This window comes from Mus pahari, chromosome 20 (assembly GCF_900095145.1).
Source record: "Mus pahari chromosome 20, PAHARI_EIJ_v1.1, whole genome shotgun sequence".
Classification (NCBI taxonomy): Eukaryota; Metazoa; Chordata; class Mammalia; order Rodentia; family Muridae; genus Mus; species Mus pahari.
This window is the reverse complement of record NC_034609.1, coordinates 10,353,234-10,367,814: the sequence shown is the minus strand read 5'-3', so window position 1 is coordinate 10,367,814 and position 14,581 is coordinate 10,353,234. Positions and strand designations below refer to the sequence as shown.

At 39.0% G+C, this 14,581-nt stretch overlaps 1 protein-coding gene across 1 annotated transcript in view; it reads right to left on the bottom strand.

Annotated features, from left to right (window-relative positions):
- The window catches only part of Phkb (phosphorylase kinase regulatory subunit beta), a 186,317-nt gene that overhangs the window by 66,700 nt on the left and 105,036 nt on the right, over nucleotides 1-14,581 (bottom strand). Inside the window, exon 12 of the mRNA XM_029532723.1 lies at nucleotides 10,373-10,467. Within this exon, the coding sequence (XP_029388583.1) occupies nucleotides 10,373-10,467 (95 nt within the window). The remainder of the gene's footprint in view (nucleotides 1-10,372; nucleotides 10,468-14,581) is intronic.

Sequence of the window (14,581 nt, the reverse complement as noted above, 5' to 3'; positions counted from 1 at the left end):
GCATTGGATAATTTCAATATTTTTGTATCTGTAGAGGCTGTTTTGTGACCGATTATATGGTCAATTTTGGAGAAGGAACCGTGAGGTGCTGAGAAGTTACATCCTTTTGTTTTAAGATAAAATGTTCTATAGATATATGTTAAATCCATTTGTTTCATAACTTCCTTTAGTTTCACTGTGTCTCTGTTTAGTTTCTGTTTCCAGGATCTGTCCATTGATGAGAGTGGGGTGTTAAAGTCTCCCACTATTATTGTATGCAATGCAATGTGTGTTTTGAGCTTCATTAAAGTTTCTTTAATAAACGTGGATGCCCTTGCATTTGGAGCATAGATATTCAGAATTGAGAGTTCATCTTAAAAGATTTTACCTTTGATGAGCATGAAGTGTCCCTCCTTATATTTTTTGATTACTTTAGGTTGAAAGTTGATTTTATTAATATTAGAATGGCTACTCCAGCTTATTTCTTGGGACCATTTGCTTAGAAAATTGTTTTCCATCCTTTTACTCTAAAGTAGTGTCCGTCTTTGTCACTGAGGTGGGTTTCTTGTATGCAGCAAAATGTTGGGTCCTGTTTACATAACCAGTCTGATAGACTATGTATTTTTATTGGGGAATTGAGTCCATCGTTATTAAGAGATATTAAGGAAAAGTCATTGTTGCTTCCTGTTGGGTTTTTTTTTTTTTTTTTTGATACAGTTGGAATTTTGTGGAAATTCTTTTTGTTGAAAATTGTTATTTTCTTTTAGGTTTGTTCAAAGATTACTTTTCTGCTTCTTCTAGGGTGTAGTTTCCACCCTTGTGTTAGAGTTTTCCCTTTATTATCCTTTGAAGGGCTGGATTTGTAGAAAGATATTGTATAAATTTGGTTTTGTCATGTAATACCTTGGTTTACCTCCGTCTATGGTAATTTTGCTGGGTATAGTAGCCTGGGCTGCCATTTGTGCTCTCTTAGGGTCTATATGACATCTGCCCAGGATCTTCTGGCTTTCATAGTCTCTGCTAAGAAGTTTGGTGTAATTCTGATAGGTCTGCCTTCACATGTTACTTGACCTTTTTCCCTTACTGCTTTTAATATTCTTTCTTTGTTTAGTGTGTTTGGTGTTTTCATTATTATGTGTCAGGAGGAATTTCTTTTTTTTGGTCCAGTCTATTGGAGTTCTGTAGGCTTCTTGTATATTCATGGGCATCTCTTTCTTTAGGTTGGGGAAGTTTTCTTCTATACTTTTGTTGAAGATATTTACTGGCCCTTTAAGTTGGAAATATTACTTCTTCTCTATACCTATTATCCTTAGGTTTGGTCTTCTCATTGTGTCCTGGATTTCCTGGATGTTTTCTGTTAGGATCTTTTTGCATTTCACATTTTCTTTGATTGTTGTGTCAGTGTTTTTTATATCTTCTGCACCTGAGATTCTCTCTTCTATCTCTTGTAGTCTGTTTGTTATGCTTGCATTAATGGCTCCTGACTTCTTTCCTAGGTTTTCTATCTCCAGAGTTGTCTCCCTTTGTGATTTCTTTACTATTTCTACTTCCATTTTTAGATCCTAGATGGTTTGATTCAATTCTTTTACCCATTTGGATGTGTTCTCTTGTATTTCTTTAAGTGATTATGTCCTTCTTATAGTCCTCCATCATCATTATGAGAAGTGAATTTAGATCCATATCTTGCTTTTCTGGTGTGATGGTGTATCCAGGACTTCCTATGGTAGGAAAGTTGGGTCCTGATGATGCCAAGTAACCTTGGTTTCTTTTGCTTCTGTTTTTAAGCTTGCCTCCCACCATCTGATTTTCTCAAGTGCTCCCTGACCTCGATATATCTGATTGGAGCCTGTCCTTCCTGTCATCCCAGTTGAGTCAGTACTTCTCAGAGTCCAGCTTTTGTGATCCTGTGATTCTGGTATCCTGTGATGCTCAGATCCTGGGTGTGACCAAGCTCCTGGGAACCTGGGATACTAAGTTCCTGGGTGTGTTAGAGTGCCTGGAAGTAGTACCTCTTCTGGGGACCATGGGGTTGTCCTCTGAGTTCGAAACCAAAGTAGACCAGCATCGACCAGAAGGAACCTGAGCCAGTGGTCAGGCAGGATTCCTGTGTCACTGGTCCACCTGGCCCCAGGCATCCCCAGTTCTGTTGGAACAGATGTTGTGTTCCACTCACCAGTGATCCTAACATCCTGGGTGTGCTAGGGTGCCTGTGTGGTGGAGAGTCTTCCGGAGACCACAGGACTGTCTAAGGCATTCCGGCCCAAGGTGGCCCAGCACTCCTTTCCTGTCACATTAACTGTGCTGATCTACCTCTCAGATTGAGAGCTGTAACATGGCACTCGAAACTGAATTCTCTCAAGAATCTCTCAGCATATGTGATCTGCTCTACCATAACTATGCCACAGTGATGAAATACTACCTCAAAGGACTCATCAGATCCACATTTTATTCACCAAAATAATGGTCCAAAACACCTTGAAGTAAAGGAACTCATAAAAGAGAAATTATTGCTCAGGAAAGCAGAGGTTCTCCACTCTCTGGTAGTGGAGAGGACAATGCCACACATAATGTATGCAGTAAACTAAGGTACAAACGCAGTAGGGTTGGCTGGCACCTGCCAACAGTGGCAGCATTTAGGACTCTGGTAGGTAGAGGTAAGAAGGTCAGATCTTCAAGGTCACCTCCTGCTACTGAACCAGTATAAGCCAACCCAAGCTATCCTGAGAACCCTATCTCTTATAAAAAAGATAGATAGATAGATAGATAGATAGATAGATAGATAGATAGAGGGAGGGAGGGAAGAAGAAAGAAAGAAAGAAAGAAAGAAAGAAAGAAAGAAAGAAAGAAAGAAAGAAAGAACAAAAATAAAGAGGATCCTGTGGAGGAAGGTTCAAGGTAAAGCCAATATATTTACATATGAGGACACTCACTGTTTTTCTTCTTCAGAGTTAGATGTCAGGAACAATTATTTACACAGTAACAGACCCCATTACTCACTGTATATCTTTATTTTAGACCATAAATCTTACTTGCTTATTTGGATCTATTTAACTTCTATTTCATCCATGAGTAGCAAATCTTCATCTTACAGATGAAATATTTTATTATATAACATGCTTATTGCTGAGACTTAATAAGTTCAGCAGGTTAATTAGAATGATGCCATTAAAAGTTCTTCTTAAACATGCAATTCAACTTTCTTAGTTCTGAAGTTTTTGATCAAGGTATTTAATTTTTTAATAGGCTCTGGTACAAACAGTGTTGATAAGAGATTCACATGTCCATTGAGACTACAGAGAGAATTATCTGAGGCCAACGTCTGCATAGCCGAGACACAGTCAGGCTAGGGTTTCAGAAACATTTTGCATGCCTTGACTACTTTAGTCTGTTTTATTATAATAATAAGAATTGCTATGCTCTATTACACTTTACAACCACACACATAGGTAAATAAATTTAGCTTTTCCATCCCATATGAACAACGTATCTTTTGTCAAGCTAACGGAGTTAGTTTGTTTTGTTTCTTTGAAGTAGAAATTATATATAAAACTGGTTAACTATTTGAGGCCATATTGATAAACAACCCCAAATAAAACTGAACCACGTGCAAATGTCCTTAGAGCATCCAAGATTAATAAACCTTTTAATACTGAATAGACTTTATAGAAAAATTTAGAGGAGGGAAAGAGCTATAAATCCAGATGGAGAAGTGCTATCTAATTTACATAGTAAATTATGAGGCCCTCTAACCTTTTTTGCATGGCAGTAAACTCAATTCCTGCACAGATGGTCTCCAGCCATGTGACTGCTCTATATCTCCCCACAAGCTACCTTTGCAAATTTCCTCAAAGTTCACTGAGGACCTAGACCATAGAGGGCAGCACAGAAGTGCTAGAAGGAGGATTCTCATGTCAAATCTTGTAACCAATCTAGATTTGCAGGTGACACCTCTGTGATACTGGCCCGAGAGCTGACCCCCACCTGGGTGGCCCTGGAGAGGCACTTTAGAGGTACAACAGGATGTAGTTGGAAGGAGCTGAGAATGGCAGTGAAAGACTGAGTAAAGGCTGGGGGAGTGGCTCTACAAGCAAAGGTCAGCTGTACAGCAGGACTTGGGTTGCATAACATTAAACAAACAGGCTTCTACTGCCTGCACCCCAGATAGAAGTTCATCAAAGAACACCCTTCATACTCTAGCACTTGTCAAGGGCAGAGTGATGTGTATCGGAATTGCTTCCTACCAGAGATTTGGCTACCAGTGACGGAGGCTAGCCAGAAAAAAAACCCTCCCAGTCATAACTTCCACTTCTTATTGGGAAGGAGACTATTTAATATTCTGAGAACAATCAGCACATTTATTATACATTTATTATATTATAAACAACCAGATAATGAATCACTTCAGGCACATAGAAAATAACTGCCAGGAAGAAACGGGAACACCACATTAATGAAAATATACAAAATTATTCTAGAAATTATGTTTAATGAAATGATCAAGATACAGAGGAATGACTATTGTGTGATTCTGCCTAAATTATTTGCAAATTCAGAGACAGAAAGTATAACAGTGTTTACCAGGGGATGGAGGAAGAGCAAGCAGTCATTAAATGAGTTTGGTGTTTGTTGGAGATGGAGATTATTACAAAGTTTTTAGTATGGACAATGCCATTTAGTATGGACAAACCAACAGCCATTCACAATGAATATTGTATATATTTACTCTATTTAGAAACTTATGTTAGAGATTGCTGTTAAGATTCAGCAAATGATGACAACTGCAGATAAACATGCAAAGAAATAAGTTGGGTTCCTCCATCACACTTGATATAAAGACTGAATAAAAGCGGACCCCACACCTACATTCAGGGCAAATACTGCTAAGTTCTTAGGAGAAAAGGTAAGCAAAGAAAAGTCGCAAGCTTGTAATTTTGGATTAGGCTCATAGATATGACTAAAAGCAAAAATAATTGAAGAAAAATCATGCCTCATCGAAATTTAAAACTTTTGTGCTTCAAACATCTCAAAGAAAGTAGGATAATAGACAGTTCACCACATGGGATAAAATCTTTGCAGTCAGATAAAGGGATCCAGTACCCATGAAGGAGATCTGTAACTCAACTGCCAGCAAACCTATGAAAGTATGGTCAGTTTCTGGGTCAGTTTCTGTAACTAAGGGAGTGCGAACCAAACACAGTTAGATATGACTTTACCACCCCCAACACCTTAAAGTCCAGTAAATAAGTGCCAGTAAGAATGCAGAAAAAGGGAAACCCTAGTACACTGGATGAAATGCAAAACAATGTTATAATGGAAGAAATTCGAGCAGGTCCTTGGGAGTTCATCTGGAGCTTAGAGCATGATCCGGCTATTTCACTCTGAGAGATAAATCCAAGAAAAATGAAGACACTTGTAACACAGCTGCTGCACTTGGAAGCTGGCAGCAACATCATTCATAATGTCCAAAGCTTAGAAACAACTCATATGATCACAAGCAAAATAAACCATAGATGTAAAATGATGTGCTACTCTACCAAAAAAGGAATGGACTGCTGTTAAGAGCTGTCACAGGTATGTCCCTTGAAAACTTAATGCTAAAAAAGAAAAAGAAATGTTCAACATTCTTAGTCACCAGGGAAATGCAAATCAAAACAACCCTGAGATTCTACCTCACACCAGTCAGAATGGCTAAAATCAAAAACTCAGGTGACAGCAGATGCTGGCATGGATGTGGAGAAAGAGGAACACCCCTCCATTGCTGGTGGGATTGCAAGCTGGTACAAACACTCTGGAAATCAGTTTGGTGTTTCCTCAGAAAATTGGACATAGTACTACCCGAGGACCAAGCTATATCACTCCTGGACAGATGATGCTCCAGTTTGTAATAAGGACACATGCTCCATTATGTTCACAGAAGCCTTATTTATAATATAGTCAGAAGCTGGAAAGAACCCAGATGTCCCTCAACAGAGGAATGGATATAGAAAATATGGTAGGTTTACTCAGTGGAGTACTACACAGCTATTAAAAGCAATGAATTCATGAAATTCTTAGACAAATGGATGAATCTGGAGGATATCATCCTGAGTGAGGTAACCCAATCACAAAAGAACACACAGGATATGCACTCACTGATAAGTGGGTATTAACCCAGAAACCCAGAATAACCAAGATATAATTTGCAAAACACATGAAACTCAAGAAGGAAGACCAAAGTATGGATATTTCATTCCTCCTTAGAAGGGGAAACAAAATACAGAAGGAGTTACAGAGACAATGTTTGGAGCAGAGACTGAAGGAATGACCTTCCAGAGACTGCCCCACCTGGGGATCCATCCCATAAACAACTACCAAACTCAGACACTATTGCGGATGCCAACAAGAGCTTGCTGACAGGAGCATAATACAGCTGTCTCTTGAGAGGCTCAGCCAGTGCCTGAAAAATACAGAAGTGGATGCTCATAGCCATCCATTGGACTGAGTACAGGGTCCCCAATGAAGGAACTAGAGAAAGTACCCAAGGAGCTGAAGGGGTTTGCAGCCCCACAGGAGGAACAACAATATGAACTAACCAGTAACCCCAGACCTCCCTGGGACTAAACCAGCAATCAAAGAAAACTCATGGAGGGACTCGTGGCTCTAGCTGCATATGTAGCAGAGGATGGCCTAGTCAGTCATCAATGGGAGGAGAGGCCCTTGGTCCTGTGAAGTTCTATACCCCAGTATAATGGAATGCCAGGGCCAGGAAGCAGGAGTGGGTGGGTTGTGGAGCAGGGGGAGGGAGGGGATAGGGGATTTTCAGAGAGGAAACTAGGAAAGGGGATAACATTTGAAATGTAAATAAAGAAAATATCTAATAAATAAAAAGAAAACTTAACACTGAAGAGAATGCTAGTCATGAAATACTACAGATTATACAAGTAGGCAAACTATATAGACACAGTTGTTGAGGGCAAATAGTGAACGACACTGAGAAAGGAGAGTGACTAAAAGTATAGGGGGTTTTCTTTCTGAAAGATAAAAAAGTCAAATTGACTTTAGAAAATATACTGTAAAAATGTTGAATTGTGCCATTTAAATTAGTGAATTATATAAGATACAAATTATATGGATGCTATTATAAAAATATTTAAATACTTATTAAATCATAGAACACAAAACCCTTTTTTACTCACTAAAAACCATAAATTATTCATTAAAAAAAATCCTAAAAGCAGGAACAAGGGACCCTAGACAGGTATTTCTAAAGGGCTCTGAAATGGGCTCTGAAAGGTGACAGGCTGTACTGCCTAGACATCTAAGAGTCCAAATAATGGCATAAAAGTGGGATTCTGAGGCCTGGCACTCACTGGGAGAGGCTGGTAGCCTAAAGCAACAGAGAGACAGCCAAGAGAATAAAAGAAAGCTTTCTCTTTTACTATTGTAGCAGGGGACAAAAGCACAACAGAGACCACTATGCAGAGTCCACTCCCAGCTTCTCTACTGAGGCAACAGTTGGCCACCCACAGTTTTGTATGACTTGGTATTTGAGGGCAACTCAATATACCCACAATGGCATGACACATGCGCACCTCACGAAACGAGAGCTGCATCAGTGCTAGATTTCTGCTTTTCACTGTTTATTAACAATACACAGCGACTAGCACCATAGGAGGTGGAGGGCAGATTCCTGGGAACTCCATGTTCTCTGTAATTTCTTGTTGGAGGTCGAGGAGAGATTCCTAGAAACCCCGACTTTCTTTGTAATTTACTGTGGCTATATTTCCCCATATTTCCTTCAAAATAAAGTGTTAATTTTTTTATTCAATTAATAGATAAAAATTTTGACTGAGATTTGAAAAGCTTTTTACAATAAAAAATTTTAAATAAGTATTAAGAAAAGTCTGTCAAAACCAGTGAAAATGAACTAGTATAATTTCAAATATGACTGAAAGAATACTTGGAGGAAAAAGGTAAGGAATACTTGAATCAGTAACATAGTGCAGCAAAAATATACTCTAGGGAAAATAATTAAAAGACACAGAAATATTATGGGATATGTTTTCATTTTGATCCCAGGTGTGGGCATATGGAGCTGCTTTGGACTGTCAGCACCAGCTGTCTATGATTTGCCTTGTGCTCTAGTAGGAGTGTGATTTTACCAGGTGCAGATAGTTTCTGTGGTTGTGTAATGTTTGTAACTCTGTGCACTTTTCAAGGGGTATATAAATGCTAGGACGCTGAGAAGCAGGGTGGGGTGTTGTTGTTTGTTTGTTGGTTGTTGTTAGTTGTTGTTAGTTGCAGTTAGTCCTAACAACAAGAAGAAATTAGATACCCTGACTGCAAGATCAAACTTGCACCAAGGAACTTGAAGCATGTAGTCAGCAGGAAGTAGTCTAACCATAATGTTATCCTCTTTCTGACCCCTGACTTTATTCAGAGATCGCTTTCCTTCCCCCTCTGTCCATTTTTCTCTCTTATCTAGTGTTAGGGGGTTGAAAGGATGGAAGAAAAGGGGCAGAGAAAGGTGGAAGAACAAGAACACACAAAAGAACCAAAAAAAAAAAAAACCTGGCTACAGTTTGTTTAGCAAGTTTTCAAGTTCTGTGGCCTCTAGAGACCCATGAAGGCCAGAGGTGGATCTGAGGTCTTCTGACACAACTTCCTTGAAAGTTAGATTTCTCCTTTTATGCATCATTGGCATTTAAGTAACTCTGTTGGCTTTTGCAACATCTGGCAGAATGTAGAGCACTTGGTCGATCCTCAAGAGACCCTTTACTCACAAAGTTCAACATGGCCAGTCAAAGCCCAGCCACAATGCCAACACTTCGGCCAAAGAAAGGGCTGCATATTGGGTGTTATTTCTCACTTATATTTCACCAGCTCACTGTGCTCAGCTATAGCAATGGCTTTAGGCATGTCAAGCATGTTTAAAATGGCTGAGAAAGCAGCAAGAGGACCTTATTTTACAGCCAGGCTGCCAGGGAGAGGTAACCCCAGTTCCCAGCAGTTTTCTGTTGGGGATCCTCACCCTCCGTCTCAGAGACTCTGTTTAGGGCTGTGCAGGTATACCCTGCTCATGCTGCTGAGGAGGAACCCAGTCTCCTGCCCAGAGCACTTCTCTTAGCTAAGAACTGGCTGCTTCTAGAAGGCTTGCCATACATATGAACAGTTAGCAGGAGATTCTCTCTAGTTTTCTCTTACTGTTCTATGCTCCAAATAGACTTTCTTGAGTAGGAAAGAGCTGCAAGTATATTGAGTCCTCTGAATCACAGATAGCCTACAACCTGCCTTACATATGTCAAGCAGGAAAAATGAGTAATTTTGTTAGCCACATAGCTATGACATTCTTTGTAGCTCTTTCTTCTGCTCCTATACTTCAACTTGAGAAAAGGTTTAATATATCCTCTAGGACCCTAGAGAACTAGGTTAAGCACATAAAATACCGTGTAAATGACAGTCTGAATGAACATACAGTGTGAACATAGCTGAGTCCTGGAGCTGGGTAATATAGAATTAAGTTTTATATTTCTTAAGTAAACCTGAACGACTCCCATGGGTTCAGGTACACATTGCCATAACACACTGGCCTAAGAGAAAGGCCATATCCTTATCTTACAGGGGCTAATAGACCAGTAAAATTTTCTTATCACATATTAACACATAGAATTTTTGTTCTTTTTAAAACTTTAATATTCATTCATTTATTGTGTGTGCATGTATGTGGGTGCATGTGTGCATTTTTTAAAATAAAGGAAGAGTTTGGATTTGCAAGCATATCAACTGCAAGTGCTGATGCCACTTTTATTAAATGCAGTCTAACTGCTTGGAAACCCAGGCACACACAGGCTCATTTCCTTTCTCCTCAGGCAGGTTCCACGATCGACAACATTTTCATTTTAACAGTCCTCATTACTGGTATCATTTAATAGTTGAGGGTTTGCTCAAGTCAACATCAATCTTGCTGATACTGCAAACACTTTAGAGTGTGTTGACACAACACAGTCTAAATCCATAGCTAGTAAACATAGGAATTTAAAAACCATTCCCTCCAAGATCCCGTCACAATGTGCTAAGAACATCTCTCTCCAGTTTTACAGTCCTGTTAGGGAGACACAGGGCTCTTAACCATGACCTCCTAATCCCTTCTATAACATGTCATCTGTCCTCCTGCAAATCACCTGTACGCCATCCATGGCATCGGAAAGCACCTAAATCTGGAAGCATTTACCTGGAAGGCATGCTTCTAATCCCTTATCTACAAATAGTCCTTTATCACAACTCAATCTTAAGTAAAAAAGAAGTCTTTTCCACAGAAGAAGCAAGAAAAACACACTGTGAATAAAAGTCCCCATTAATGAACTTTTAAATGTCTTTGGCTGAATCTAAATTAAGAATTAAAGTATCTCTTTACCTGGTTAGAGTATCTCATGCTCACGTTACGTTGATTCTGAAGTGGGACAAAGCGCTGGACAGGGTCAATGTCTTTAGGACTGATTAACTCATCAGCTGGAAAAAAGAAATCAAGTGACATCATCAACAAAGCACAACCCATCAAATACACAAACAACTCTGAGCCAGAAGAGACAACTCTAGGGCATTTCACTCAACAAGAGAAAAATGGATATTTTGCTCACTCTCTAGCTCACTCTCTGAGAAACAAGATAAGGTAGGGCATAAGATAAATGCAAGGATTGAAACAGTAGACAGTATATTCTTTCACTACAATGAAACAAAACAAGAAGCTAGTGACAAAGGAATTTCAAAAATTAATGAACATAAGGAAATTTAGTGACATCCTCATAAATAACCAATGGTCAAATGGAAAAATCAAAGGAAAATGAGAAAGTCCTTCTAGGGCCAGGTTATAGAGCTTTTGCTAGCATACACATGGTTCTACTCCCAATGCAACTCGGGCCCAAACAAGAGGCAGAGGATGTAGAAGGAGCACCGCTCATGGGGAAATCATCACCATTTGTGTATATATTAAATAGAGTCAAATATAAAAGTAATACCCTAGTTCCTATCTGCAGATGGAAATTTCAGGAGAAGATTAAATAAAAAACAGAAGAATGGAAATAATAAAGGTTGAATTTAATGAATTAAAAAGCAAAAGCAAACAAAAAAAACAATAGAGAATGTCAAATCAAAGCCAGGCTCATGAAAAGCTAAAAGAACACACTGATGAATGGCTAAATTGATCTGCAGATACAAACAAGAACAAAGAGTGACAGAAAACACCCAAAGACTTAGGTGGGAACACTGTGTCCGACCTAAGTGTGATCAGAGAACAATACAAAGACGTGTATGTCCACAAGCGAGGTGCCCTGGGTGAGATGACAAATCCTGGAAAGGCACAAACTCTGGAAAGTCGCTCAAGGGGAATATATAGAAAGAACTGAGCACATTTATAAAAAGTAAAGTGATTGAGACTTTAAACTCTCTCACACCTTCATACACATCCTCCTTTATATACACATACGAAACACACACACTCATACACACAAACACATAATACACTGTACACACACACACACACACACACAATGTGTGTACACACACCTGCACATACCCACTCATACATGTACAAAAAGGACCAGTTTAAGGTTTCATTGGTAATATTAACCAAATAGTTAAAGAGGAATTAAGCCCAAAATTCCTATTCCTATGAATATACACACATAAATTCTTTTTTTTTGGGGGGGGGGGGGGACAAAGGTTTCTCTGTGTAGGCTTGGCTGTCCTGGAACTCACTCTGTATACTAGGCTGGCCTTGAAATTACAGAGATCTGCCTGCCTCTGCCTCCAAGTGCTACATACAAGTTCTTAACAAAATGTTAGCAAACTAATTAACATATAAAAGGAATTATATACCAAGATCACAAAGGATTTACCAAAGAAATGCAAAGACAGTTTAGTTACGAAATATGAATTATTACAACATTTCAATATAAAATTCTTGTTTGTATATGTTGTACCCTGGACAGTTTTGAAACTCAGGGAGAGACTACATACACAAACAAAGTAAAATAAAAAGCCACATGTATGTGCTAAACTGTAAGCCTGTTAGAAGTAAGTTCTGCTGACTTACATTTCATATATGCTTTATCCTTTTATTCTTCAAAAAACACTATTGATAAACTGAAATGATAGCCCAGTAAATGGTAGAAAAGATATGAAATTATGTTTCTAAAGGGACTTATAACTAGAATATATAATGAACTCTTATAAGTCAACAATGATAAAAATTCAATTTAAAAGTAGCCACATAGCTGAATTCCTCCAAAGAAATTACCAATAAACATATGAAAAATTTCTTAGTAACATTAATAATTAATAATTTGGGGAATGTTAAAAAGTACCCAAATGAGATACCAATTCACACCTATCAGGATAGGTATAATATTGATAACAACAATTTAAAGCAGTTAAGAACAAAACTTGGTAAGGTTGTAGAGAACATAGAACCTCAGAAATTGTTGGCAGGAAAGCAAAGCATGCCATTGAGTTGGAAAGAATCTAGAAAAGTTGCTCAAAATGTGAAGACATAAAAGCTAGCATATGACTAATAATCCTTTACTACATATACCTCATAGGAATGAAAAATGTCAAGTAATTTATATGTGAAAGTTCCGAGAAACATTATTTATGATAGTTTCCAAATGGAAACAACCCAAATGTTGAAGCAGAGCAGCTGTGACTGGTGGCCATACCTTTAATCTCAGTACTGCAGAGGCAGAGGCAGAGGCGGGGGCGGGGGCGGAGGCGGAGGCGGAGGCGGAGGCAGAGGCAGAAAGTCTTTCTTAAGTTTAAGGCCCACCTGGTAGCATACAAATTCCAGGCTATCCGGGGCTAATTTAAGGAGACCTGGTCTCCCAAAACAAACAACATAGGAGGTTGGCCAAGACAAGATGGCTTATCCTCAGGTCAGACTACAGCACTGTATGAGGTCTGCTGTGTGTAAAAGGCCAACACCAGTCATAATGTAAGATGAAGTTTCAAAAATTCAAATTATTATACAATCAATTAATTAAATGAGGTTGTATTTATATAAAGGGATGTTCTCTGCCATAAAAGAGAATAAAGTGCTGATATAGGATTCAAAACAGATGAATCTTGAAAATAATATGCTAAGCTGGAGAAATCAGACATAAAAGGACATATTACGTGACTGAGCTTATGGGATGTTCAGAATAGGCAACAGCAAAGAGATTAGTGATGGACAAGTACAGGTGGGTCTGGGCAGCAGGTCAGTGGTTAGAGAAAAGTATGTGATGAAAATGGTTTTTTGTTGGTTTTTGTTTTTGTTTTTGTTTTTTTCGAGACAGGGTTTCTCTATGTAGCCCTGGCTGTCCTGGAACTCACTTTGTAGACCAGGCTGACCCCGAACTCAGAAATCCGCCTGCCTCTGCCTCATGAGTGCTGGGATTAAAGGCGTGCGCCACCACGCCCAGCTCGAAAATGTTTTGAAACCGAACATGATGATGAACAAACAACTCTGGGAATAAACTAAAACAAATAAGTTCCCAGTAGGGAAAATGTACAGCACAAGAATTATACTGCAACAAAGGTATTCTAAAACATGCTCAGGTTACCATGGGAAGAAGCACATCTGTCCTATACTGTCACACAGACATTTACCAGATATGAAACTCTAGAATGATGTTAGGAAATGGCATTTCCAAAAAGAACCGGTGAGCAGACAGCCCCAGCCCCAGCCACAGAGCACCTGGAAGCCCCTTCCATGTGGCAGTCCTTGGGGAAACTTGTGATAAGATCTAGGCAGTAAGGGAGTCAGGGTCTAGATGGAAGGGTCAGGGTTAAGTGTGTGGGGAAGAAGGCCACAGTCAGTATTCCTCTGGTGTTTTGTAGAGCACACCTGGATGAAGACCACCATCATTGAATTGTACTGTAACTGGGCTTCTGCATGAGCCTGGAGGCACTGTGTTGGAGAGAGGTCACCACAGGTAAACACTTCTGAAATGAGATTCTGCATAACTTCTTGGAATTCAAGTTGGAAGATACTGTGCAAATTTGTAGTGAGCACACCCTCCAGTACAGACATGGTTAAATTTGCATACTATCTTATCTCTTTATATTTGTGTATCATACATGTTCATATTTGCAGATTATCTTATATGTTTACATGTGCACGTTATCTTTCTTATGTCCACACACCTATACATGATTAGTTAACTTTAAAAAATGAAATTAACTTCTACTAAAATGCATAGGCACACGCTATATTACACTCAGCCTATAGAATATGCTCATTAAATTTTTCATGTTTAGTTCTATTCTGATCATATAAAAAACAACACCTGCTGAGTTTGCTATCAATGTGTTTATATCCACAGATCCTTGATTTATTTTATTTTTTTAAAAAAAGGATGAAAATCAAAACAACCCTGAGATTCCATCTCATTCCAGTCAGAATGGCTAAGATTATAAATTCAGATGACAGCAGATACTGGCAAGGATGTGTAGAAAGAGGAACACTCCTCCATTGCTGGTGGGATTGCAAGCTTGTACAACCACTCTGGAAATCAGTCTGGTGGTTCCTCAGAAAATTAGACATAGTACTACACGAGGACCAAGCTATATCACTCCTGGGCATATACCC